General features: G+C 45.1%; 1 protein-coding gene across 1 annotated transcript in view; it reads left to right on the top strand.

The window, feature by feature from the left end:
• Nucleotides 1-575: 575 nt before the first annotated feature.
• Nucleotides 576-11,199, top strand: part of TRAP1 (TNF receptor-associated protein 1) — a 28,273-nt gene continuing 17,649 nt past the window's right edge. Inside the window, exons 1-5 of the mRNA XM_008578337.1 lie at nucleotides 576-639; nucleotides 1,677-1,841; nucleotides 2,695-2,777; nucleotides 4,030-4,170; nucleotides 10,111-10,182. Of these exons, the coding sequence (XP_008576559.1) occupies nucleotides 576-639; nucleotides 1,677-1,841; nucleotides 2,695-2,777; nucleotides 4,030-4,170; nucleotides 10,111-10,182 (525 nt within the window). The remainder of the gene's footprint in view (nucleotides 640-1,676; nucleotides 1,842-2,694; nucleotides 2,778-4,029; nucleotides 4,171-10,110; nucleotides 10,183-11,199) is intronic.

Genomic DNA, 11,199 nt, shown 5'->3' with positions numbered 1-11,199 from the left:
GGGGAGAGGAAGATATAACAACCACAATTTTTTTTTGAAGTTCTTACAACAAGCAAATGGAGGGGACACGCTTGGGTGGGAGGGGGGAGAGGGAGGAGGGAGGGAGGTTTCGATGATGGGACATAATAGTCAACTACATTGTATATTGACAAAATAAAAATTTAAAAAAATAAATAAAATAAATAAAGAAATAAAGAAATACCCCAGGGTTTTTTGGGGTTTTGTAAAGCAATACAATTAGGTAGGTCCAGAAAACTAAATATTTACACTCTTTGGAAATGGAATATTTTCTGAATTGGGATAGATGTTTTTAAGGTATTCTGCACAGAGGTAAAAGCTCGGGTTGTATTATTTTTAAACCTAGAATAAGCCTAAAGAATAGGCAAGGTTTTATACCTTGTTTGCAATATGCAAGTGGGTATGTTAATTTTTAAAATCTTCAACTTATTTCTGGGCATTCTACATCATTCCTTTCTATTATTGAAAATTCGCAAAGAGGGGCAGCATCTAACAGGCAGATACAGCTCATTTAGGGCTAGGCCTTCACACGGAATGTCTTGGCTGACCAACCTGGCATGGTGGCCCCGGAGTCTGGAGTGATGACTCAGGATGGGTTCCATGCTGCTGGTTCAGGTGCAGGTGTGTGCATGGTTTCTGTAGTGTCAAAGGCTAGGGATGAGTCTGAACAGCACCAGAGTGGGGACACATCAGTGTTCAGTGGATGCATCACTGTTCTTTCCTGGCTGTGACGCACCAGGGGGTTTCCAGGCCCCCTGGGCTAAGCAGGAAGCTGCAGAAAACAAGTGTTAAGTCTGCTTCCTGGCTACAGGGTGGAACAGATCGCTAGCTGTTTTTCAGTTTTTGGAATAGACTAATTTTTAAAAACTCTGATAGTTTTGGGTAGAAAAGCCAAGGATCAACTTTTAGAAGATGACAAGATTGTTTCAGAATATTAACATTTAAAATTTTGGATCTCTCTTGGGAGGATATTTTTTTTTCTCCTTTTTTCCCTGAATTACATAGTTAAGAAGGCTGGCCCATCAGTTTATTTCGGGCTCTGGTAGGGGCTATGAGGACCAAGGCATGCTTGGGTTTGGTGGTTCATACAAGGCCTACCCTGGGGAGCATATGTGGGCAGTGGTGTCAGAAGGCACCTGCCACCTCCCGCAGCTGTGTCTTGAGGCTCTGATCTGCCCCATCATCTTCACTTGACATGTGTGTGGGCCTGTCATGAAAATTATCGCCCAAAACAGCAGCAGCTGTACGGTGTTCAGCCCTTGTGATTTTTCTTTTGAGCAACAGCCTGACTTAGAGAAATTCACATTAGCTCTGCTAGACAGGCTAGATGTGAACCATGTGGAATATTCTGTTTCTTTTTTTTTTTTTTTTTCCTTTTTGTCTTTTTTTGTGTGTGTGACCGGCAACGGATCGCAACCCTCAGTGTCGCACCTGTACTGGACCGGGACCGGCAACGGGATCGCAACCCTCGGTGTTGCGCCCGCACCTCGCTCAGCCAGTGAGCAGGAACCGGTCTGTATGTGGGATCCGAACCCTCGGCGGGAGCGCCGCCACATTCCCAAGCGGCGCACTGTAGCAGTGTGCCACCGGGCCGGCCCGGAATATTCTGTTTCTGATGTCTTACTAATTCTCGTCTTTCTGCACGTTTGTCTTTTCAGGAAAACCAGCTCTGTGTCCATGGAGGAGCACAGTCCAGTTTAGGAGCCCCAGGCCAAACCTGGCTTCAAGCTTCCACACTGGACGGCCATACAGCACACAGGCTGCTGAGGACCAGAAGGAGGAGCCCCTGCACTCTATCATCAGCAGCACAGAGAGTGTGCAGGGTAGTGTGTTCAGCCAAGTTTGAGTCTGGGAAGTCTTTGTTGGCTCATTGCCGGCTTGTAAGGGGGAATTTTTGAGGCAGAGGCCATGATTGACAGAGTTGCCTCCTCACTTCAGAAGTGGCAAGGTCTTGGTGGTAGGGAACGTTCTCTTGAATGGTATGTCATCCATTTCTGTCCCAGCAATGCGCTTCTGACCTTATGCTGGTGTGTTATGCCCCCTCTGGTGGTCACCCGCGAATTTGCTGTGTGGTACCTTCTCTAAGTGGTGATTCACGGCACATCTGCTAATAATCATGGAAGCTGGCCCAGCTCGTGCAGGACTGAATTCTGAAGTTTTCTTTCTCATCCACTCGGAAGTACAGAAAAGCGGTCTTCAGAGCCAGTCATGAAGTGGTTCCACTTCTGGCTTTTAAGTGAGACAACAAGAACAGAATCTTTGATGAGTTAAGAAGAGAAGTGAGGTTTTCTTGTTGTTTTGCTTTTTAAATAATTAATTTGGAAACCACTTTTTTGAAGAATATGATCCACAGTCTGGTTGTTAGAGCCAACCCAATTCTCATGACCACACACTTTGGGAAATCCACTTGAGGTAACCCAAGGTGTGTTTGGCCATCGTGTTGGGAGAACGTGTTCCATGTATACCCTCCCTGTGGAGAGGAGCCACTGGATTTATTCTGCTCCTGGGACTTCCTTACCTGAGAGGATTTGTTCCTAGCTACTTCCTTCTTTCTCTTCACTCTTTTAAAAATGTTTAAAACTCATAACCTTAAACATTCTTTTGAGTGTTATGTAGCATATTCTTCCACAAAAATAGAAGTTAAACTTTATTGGTGTGTCTGTGGTTCATTACTAGGTTCCGTTTCCAAACACGAGTTCCAGGCTGAGACAAAGAAGCTTTTGGACATCGTCGCCCGTTCATTGTACTCAGAAAAAGAGGTACGGAACTTGCTAATGGCTCCAATGCCAGCAAGGTTTTTTTTGGCAAAACTATTTTTATACCATTTTGGGGAAATGCCAGATAATATATTAGCTGTGAGAATGCATTAAATTTTGGATGGATCCTGATCTTAAGCTACCAGCCAGAGTATTTTTACCAAAATCTGTTTTAGTTTCATGGTAAGTGTAACCAGATGATTTTTGGGGCCCGATCAACTCTGGAAATTAATTGAATTTTGCAGATAATTTTAAAAGTCTGCCAGAATTTGGTGTGGGGGCTCTGCTGAGATCCTTTCCTGTGGGCTGTTGATGTGCGTTGAGGCCCCGTGCTTAATCACCCCTTCCCCTGGTGTGACCACCTCCAGGAGCAGTGGGGGCCTTGGTGGCTGGAGGAAGAAGAGTCCTCCGCCCTGTGTGGTATAGAGCAGGGAGGAGTTACAAGGGAACTTTTGAGGAGATTAAAACTTATGTAGGGTGACAGAACATGGAAAAAGTAGAAAAAAGCAAATAGGCTATCATTGTTTACTTGCTAATTATTGCTAGAATGCTAAAAATTTTGGAGAAGAGTAAAACACACTATCACAGAGTTAAAAGAGACTTTCCAAGAAATATTTCCAGGTCTAGCACTACTAAATTCTATATTCATGGATCCCAGCAACTTCCAGCTGTTCTGATCACCCCACTTCCTGCCCCCCCACCTGTGTGTAGTAGCGTACTTTAGATGGAAGCTCTGTTTGAGGTCAAGGTGCTTTTCAGATCCTGAAAGGACATTTGGGTCCTGTGGCTCTTTTTTCTCCAAAATATGGTAGGTCTGGTTTTTGGTAATCTGCACTAGATGGAGTGAAGCCAGTGAATCTTTTTTCATGGAGTAGGAGAGAAAGATGTTGGGGGGTAGGTGGGGGGAGGCAATTTGTCATCCCTGTGCAAGAGTTGGGGGAGAAATTGTTTCTCACAGGGTTCTTCACAGGCTTTGAGTTAATAGACACAACTTCAGGCTTGAGTGAAAATCCTGAAATGAAAGATCAGTGGAGTCAGTTTGCTGCATGGAGCTGTGTCAGGAGAAGCTACCCACCTTTAGTAATTTTGTGACCTGCTCAGAGGAACTGCCTTTGACTAAAGCAGAAAATCTTTGTGTCCAGCGAACTGAGTGTGTGGTGGCAATTCTCTGACTTTTAACAGTTGTTGCAAATGCAGCTAACCAGATAGAGTTAGTATGCTTCATCCTCCAGCCCTCTTGTTTCCATTCCTGTAGGTGTTTATACGGGAGCTGATCTCCAATGCTAGTGATGCCTTGGAAAAACTGCGTCATAAGTTGGTGGCTGACGGCCAGACGCTGCCAGAAATGGAGATTCACTTGCAGACCGACGCTGAGAAAGGCACCATCACTATCCAGGTACCTCCTTCCCAGTGTCCAGGCACACGGAAGACTTCTAGCCTCTTGGGATGCCATGCTAGTTGCGAAGAGTAACTGGGTTGGGCCTTGTGGGCAGCAGCCCTGCTAGGGGAGATGATACCTGTCTTCTAGTTGCATCTTGAGGCTCCAAGTGACAGGCTGACCATCTTTACTGTTATGATAACTCTTATTTTAGTTTACTGTAAAAATAATGCTCATTTATTATAGAAAATTTGGAAAACACAGGTAAGCAGAATAGGAGAAAATTGAAAATCACCCCATCATCGAAAGATAAGTACTAGTAACATTTTAGGATATGTCCATTTGGTATGTATGCAGTTTTTAACATGTCTAAACATTTTTTAACTTTTTTCATATTTAAAAAAATTTTTTTGTGCTTTCCTCCTTATGATGCATATTTCCCCATGTTATTAAGTAGTCTGTGGTACTATTTATTTTATTTTTTTTAAAGATAACTGGTAAGGGGATCTTAACCCCTGACTTGGTGTTGTCAGCACCACGCTGTCCAAAGTGAGCTAACTGGCCATCCCTATATAGGGATCCGAACCCACGGCCTTGTTATCAGCACCACACTCTCCCAAGTGAGCCACTGGCCGGCCCTTCTGCGGTACTATTTTTAATAGCAGCCCACTGTCTGGATGACAGTCTTGCTTTAGATGAAATAGTATTTGTGGTGTTTGTTCTAACCTTGTGAAAATTTTAAGGTCAAAAAGCTAGACAGGCAACAGGGGTTCATCAGGCCATGATCCCCAGGAACATTGTGTCCCTGAGACCGCTGCCTTAGGACCTGTTGTCCCAGGGTCTTGAGTGTAATTGGGGAGGGGGGCTACGACTCTGTGGAGAGGTAGAAGGATGGGCCTTTGTGGGGTCTGAGCATCTTTTTCTGGAGTGCTGGCTGGTTCCTAAGGCTGTGCCAGGTGAATGAATGAATGAATGAACTTGCGAAGGGATGGCTGTTTTAGTTAAAGGAAGGGTCTTGGGTGGTCTTAGCTTCATATCCTCCCTCTTGGGAAAGAATTAGAGAATCCAGGCTGAGCCACGTTGGTGTGTGTAGGCTGCTTGTCATGGTCAGTTTGTCACAAGGATCAGGTAGGGAGTGGGTTTCTTTTCTCAGCCTTTCCATGAGCTGGCCCTTGTGAGCAGGGCTGGAGGCACAGGGCTGTGGCATATGAAAGGGGCATCCTGCGCTTCCCTATTGTTGCCAGCCCAGGGTTTGTTGGGAGATGGATGTGGTGGGCAGAGGCAGCTGGGCTTGATTGTTGGTCCCCCAGGGGCTTGTCCTTACGGGCCAGTGCTTCCTGCACTGGGACCATTTATATGATGTCTGTTTGTTTTTGTCTTCTTTCCTTCTTTTTTAGAATAGTTCTAGATTTACAGGAAATTCGAGCAGATACTACAGAGGGTTCTGTTATAAGCCTCTACCACCCAGTTTCCCCTATTCTTAACACATGACATGAGTATGCTCTATTAGTTACAGTTAACCAATATTGATACATTATTCTTAGGTAAAGTTTTGGTAAAGGAAGGGCTTTTGTGACATATCAGAGATTATTATGCCATTCTATCTCCTCTACTGACATTTCAGCTACTTTGCTTTTTGTTATTTTTAGGGGATTTAGGGAATAAAACATGTAGCCTTAATTTATCCCTGTCTAGCTTGAATTAATATTTACCACTTCACTTATAATGTAAGAATCTTATAATAGTATTATCCCAGTAAAAAAATCTTTTTCTTTTTTTTTTTTTTCCCTTTTTGTCTTTTTTCATGATCGGCAACGGATCGCAACCCTCAGTGTCGCGCCCGTACTGGACCGGGACCGGCATCGGGATCGCAACCCTTGGTGTTGCCCCCGCACCTCGCTCAGCCAGTGAGTGGCCGGTCTGTATGTGGGATCTGAACCCTCGGCGGGAGCGCCGCCGAGCTCCCAAGCGGCGCACTGTAGCAGTGCGCCACCGGGCCGGCCCCAAAATCTCTTTTTCTTTTGATGTCAGTTATTTTACATATACACCTGATGTGAACCCTCACAAATTCCTTTTAAAGTCTCTCAAGGTGCAGGTCTGCTGGCAACAAATCTTTCTCTACATCTGAGAGCCCTGAACTTCAACTTTATTTTTTTTTAACTAAATCTTTTATTTTAGAACAGATTTAGGTTTGCATAAAAATTTCAAAGATAGTACAGAGTTTCCATACATTCCACACCCAGTTTCCGTTATGACGAAAATCTTACATTAGTATGTTACATTGGTTACAGTTAATGAACCACTGTTGATATATTATGCTTAACTAAAATCCATGTTTTATTTGGGCTTTCTTACTTTTCCCCTAATGTCCTTGTTCTGTCCCAGGAGCATCCAGGATCCCACATGACATCTACTCCTCCTTTCTCCTTAGGCTCCTCTTGGCAGTGAAGGCTTCCCTTATTTTCGATTACTTGGACAAGAGAGATGAGGAGAACTGGTCAGATATTTTTTGAGGAGAACTGGTCAGATATTTTTTGTAGGATGCCCCTCCATTGGGATTTGTCTGATGTTTTCCTCATGATCAGAATGGGGTGTTGGCTTCTGGGAGGAAGAGCACAGAGGTCAAGTGCCCTTCTTATCACAGCATGTCAAGGGCACACGCTGTCCATATGACGTACCACTGTTGATGTTGACCTCAGTCGCCTGGCTGCAGTAGTGAGGATTTAAGAAGTAGGTGGCAAACTTTTGCATTAAGGTACTTCTCTTCATTTTCCACCATTTCCTTGAGAAGGGCTGGATATTGGTAGAAACTTATGTAGTGGTTCTACTTTATTTTATTTTGGGAGAACATGTAGAAGTTGAAAAGACTAATAAAGAGAACACTCATATAACCACCACCCAGATTAAGGAATAGAACACTCTGGAATCTTAGCCCCCAGTGTGTCCCTCCTTAGTCACAGCTCTTTCACCTAGAAAATACCTGCTGTTCTAACTTTTGTGACAATCATTTCCTTTCTTTCTTTGTAATTTCACCATCTGTGTTTGTATCTCTGAATAATACATTATTTCATTTTGCCTGTTAATAATAAAGGAATCATACAAGTGGTATTTTTCTGTGGTTTGCTTCTTTTGTTCAGTTATTGCAGCTTGGAAAGCTATAGAGCATTCCGTTGTATAAATAAACCATCATTTATATAATCTGTACATTTGAATTATTTTTGCTATTACAAATAATGCTGCTGTAAACATTTGTGTAAGGTTTTCCTTATATTCAAGCATAGGAGTTTATATAGTATATATCCTCGGATACATACTAGGCGTAGCATTACTGGATTGTAGGGTTTGGGCATGTTCAAGTTTATTGGGTAGTGGCAAATGCTCTGCCAAAGTGGCATGTCCAACGTGTGCTTTCAAAGGCCTGAGGGAGAGCTCTTGCTCCACCCCTGGTCCAGCTGCGAGTGGTTTGCATTTCCTGAGTGACAAATGTGGCTTAGCATTTTTCATTTTGCTATCTGCTACTACAGAGTGAGCTCGGTTTACCTGCTTAGGACTTTGTTATCAGTAGCTAGAGCACATGAATGACACGTGTCTGCTGCAGACAAGCTGTGTCCTGCTCTAACACAGTGGGGGCCACCAGTCGCCATGCCTGAAAAACCCCATTATGAACCAGCCTGGCCTTCAAAGGCCATCAGGTTGTCGGTTCCCCGTACAGCAACAGGGCCTGACCCATGGCTGTGAGGGGTAGGGTCTCCTGTCTCTCACTTTCACTCTGACTTTGCCTTAATTCTCCCCTATCTTCTAAATAGTTAACATTTTTTTATCTTAATTTTTCTTTCATTCTCAGGGAGGTGTTTGTCTTTTTTTGCTAACCAAGGAATTCATCCTTTGCTTGTTTGGTTGTTATAAGAAGAATTCCTGAACTTTTCTTCCTTTTAGGGTAAGGGGTGTGTGAGTGCTTGTGTACACATATGTGTAAGGACCTCCCTGCTGGTCACTTTCTGCTCACTCGTTCTCTCTGGTGTGTGTATGTGTGCCCTTCTTTGTTCTTATTGTTTTTAAGTAAGCTTTGCTGAGGTATGATTTGCATGCCACCCAGCTCTGTGGGCTTCGGGGCTTTGACCAGTGTGTCCATTTGTGTGATCCCTGTATGGTTGTGCCAGCACCTATGCTCCCTTGGGTTCCTTTGCAGTCAGTTTCCTCCTCCCTTCCCAGCCCCTAGCGACCACTGACCTGCTTTCTGTCACTATAGTTTTGTATTTTCTAGAACTTTGTATAACTGGAATCACACAGTTTTAGTCTTTGGAGTCTGTCTGCTTTTGCTTAGCACGGTGCTTTTGAGACCCACCCACGTCGCTGCACGTGCCAGGACTTTGAGAAGTGTGGGTGTGGATGTGCCGCGGTTTGCTCACCCGTTGATGGGCATTTGGGGATGTCAGGAGTAAAGCTGCAGTGAGCGATGGAGTGTAGTCTCTGTGTGGATGTAGGTTTTCAGTTCTCTTGGGTAAATATCTAGGAGTGGGACTGCTGGGTAGTAAGGTGGTGTCTGTTTAAGTTGATAAGAAGCTGCCGAACTTCACCATCGTGGGTGTCACTTTACCTTCTTGCCAGCAGTGAGGGAATGCCGGGTACTGCGCATCCTTGTCGACACCTGATGTTGTTGGTCTTTTTAATTTTAGCCATTCCAGTGGGTGTACAGTAGTATCTCTTGTGGTTTTAATTCGCATTTCCTAATGATTAATGGTGTTGCGCATCTTTTCATGTGTTCGTTAGCCTTCTGTATGTCTTTGTGAAATATCTATTCAGAGCTTTTGCTCATTATTTTTTATTTTTTACAGTTTGGTGGCTGGCTGGTACAGGGATCAAACCCTGGACCTTGGTGTTGTCAGCACCACACTCTAACCAAGTGAGTTAACCAGCCAGCCCTGCAGGTACGTTATTGTAGTATAGAAGGGAGGAACTCTAAATGTGACCCTAGTGGGCTTTGAAGAAGGAAGATCCTGTGGTAGGTATTAGACCTCGTTGAGTTTTCACAGGTGCTTTGGCTGTGTCTTAGTCTGTTGAGGCTGCTGTAAGAAAATACCTTAGATTGGGTAACTTATAAACATCAGAAGTGTATTGCTCACAGTTCTAGAGACGGGGAAGTTCAAGACCAAGGCGCCAGCAGTGTCTGGTGAGGGCCTGTTCCTCATAGATGGCGCCTTCTCTGTGTCCTTACTTGGTGGAGGAGTAAATGAGCTCCATCAGGCTCTTTTACACAGCCATTATGTCATTCATAAGGCTCCACCCCCATGACCTGATCACTTCCCAAGGTCCCCACCTCCTAACAGCATGGCCTTGGGGTTAGCTTTCAACATATGAATTCTGGGGGACACCAGCATTCAGACTGCAGCAGCTTGCAACAGGACCAGAAGGATCTGGGGCTCCCAAGTGAGAGGTATTAGCACTCCAGGAGAGGTGCTGGCCAAGAGGCAGGAGACCGTCACTCTGTCCCTGCTTTTCCTGTGGCAGCAGGGGTTAGGCCGTCACTGCGGAGCTGCACTCTTGACGCATGCCTCCTACAGTTTGTATTCTCTTAAACCAGATTGTTCCACTGGATCAATGGAGCCATCAAAGGAGGAAGCAGGTGACCTAAAGAACCAAACCAGGGAGAAGGTGTTGACGAGGCGAAATCTTGGGGATGGAGGAGTTGTACTTTTTCCTATACATTGCCGACTTAATATTTTCTTCTCAGGATGGTTTTTAATAAACAAACCTTCTGCTCTCCTATCCCTCTGGTTTTCTCTGGTGTGGCAGGGTCCATGTGAGAGGAATTAGTTTTTCTGGGGAGCACATGGTGTTGCTTTCCTGGTCCTGTCTGGCCATTGTCACTGATGCCATTTGAGCCCCTGGGGTGTCCACGCACCTCACCCCATTCCCCAGGTGCCAGTGCCTTGGCACTTAGAGTGTCTTTCTCCTCAGGACACTGGCATCGGGATGACACAAGAAGAGCTGGTATCCAACCTGGGGACGATCGCCAGATCAGGGTCAAAGGTGAGCACATTCCCTGCCTTGCCTCTTCCTCTGGTGCAAGGGTTCAGGTAAGGGTGCCTTGAATGCCAGATTAGGTAAAAACGTGATCAGGTGTGTCCCGTGCAGTGGGCACTGTGGGGGGACCCTTGATGACATCATTTCAGTTTAGCATCACAGGGACCTTGAGATAGTTTCTGTTAGCATTCTCAGTTTATAGATGAAGAGACTGAAACAGGTACTTTGTCCATAGCTAGAAACCGGCAGACCGTAGGCTCAAAGGCAGTCATTCTGAGTCCAGAACGTGCCTTTTGCGTCTTGCGCTCTCCTGCAAAGTCTTCCCTCAGTGACTCCCTGGGCTGCACGGGCGTGGCAGGAAGAGGTCCACAGAGATGAGTTCCGTTCCTCTCAGACATTACCATTCCCTAGAATAAGCTCGGGCCTTGACATCTGTAAGTGTGATGGTTCTTGTCAGACTGCTTTATGGGGACAAGCCAGCATCAGGGGCATGGTTTGGCTGCTGGCGTGACTTTGAAGCCCACAGTGGGAAGCCTTGATGTGGCCGGTCAAGTCTTCCTCCTCAGCAGCGTCTGTACCAACCCCAGGCTGAAGCCCATGGCCCTTAGCAGCTGTGGTGTCTCCCCTTGCTGACTGAGTGCTCTCCCATTTGGTTTTGTTAGGCAAAGTGGTACCTGTGGGCGCTTGCTGCCAGTTGTGTGAAAACAGTGCAGCTGCTGGTCCTCGGTGATTCACAGAAACTTCTACGTTTAAAAAACTACTATAAGTGTGACTTTCCCCCCATTAAAGTTTTTTGTTATATTTCTCTCAAGGATAGTCTGTGCTCTTCCGTACAGTAACCACTAGTGACATGTGGCTGTTTAAATTTAAACATATTAAAATTAAATTTAAAATTCAGTTCCTCAATTGCACTAGCCACATTTCAAGTGTTCAACAGCCAAATGTGTCAGCAGCTGCCATGGTGGACCTGGCAGATGTAGAACATTTCCACCATTGCAGGACATCGTATTGAACAGTGCTGGT

Source organism: Galeopterus variegatus, unplaced genomic scaffold (genome assembly GCF_000696425.1).
Source record: "Galeopterus variegatus unplaced genomic scaffold, G_variegatus-3.0.2 Scaffold1664, whole genome shotgun sequence".
Lineage (NCBI taxonomy): Eukaryota > Metazoa > Chordata > Mammalia > Dermoptera > Cynocephalidae > Galeopterus > Galeopterus variegatus.
Note: the sequence above shows the minus strand (reverse complement) of the source record. Positions and strands in the feature narration are given on the sequence as shown.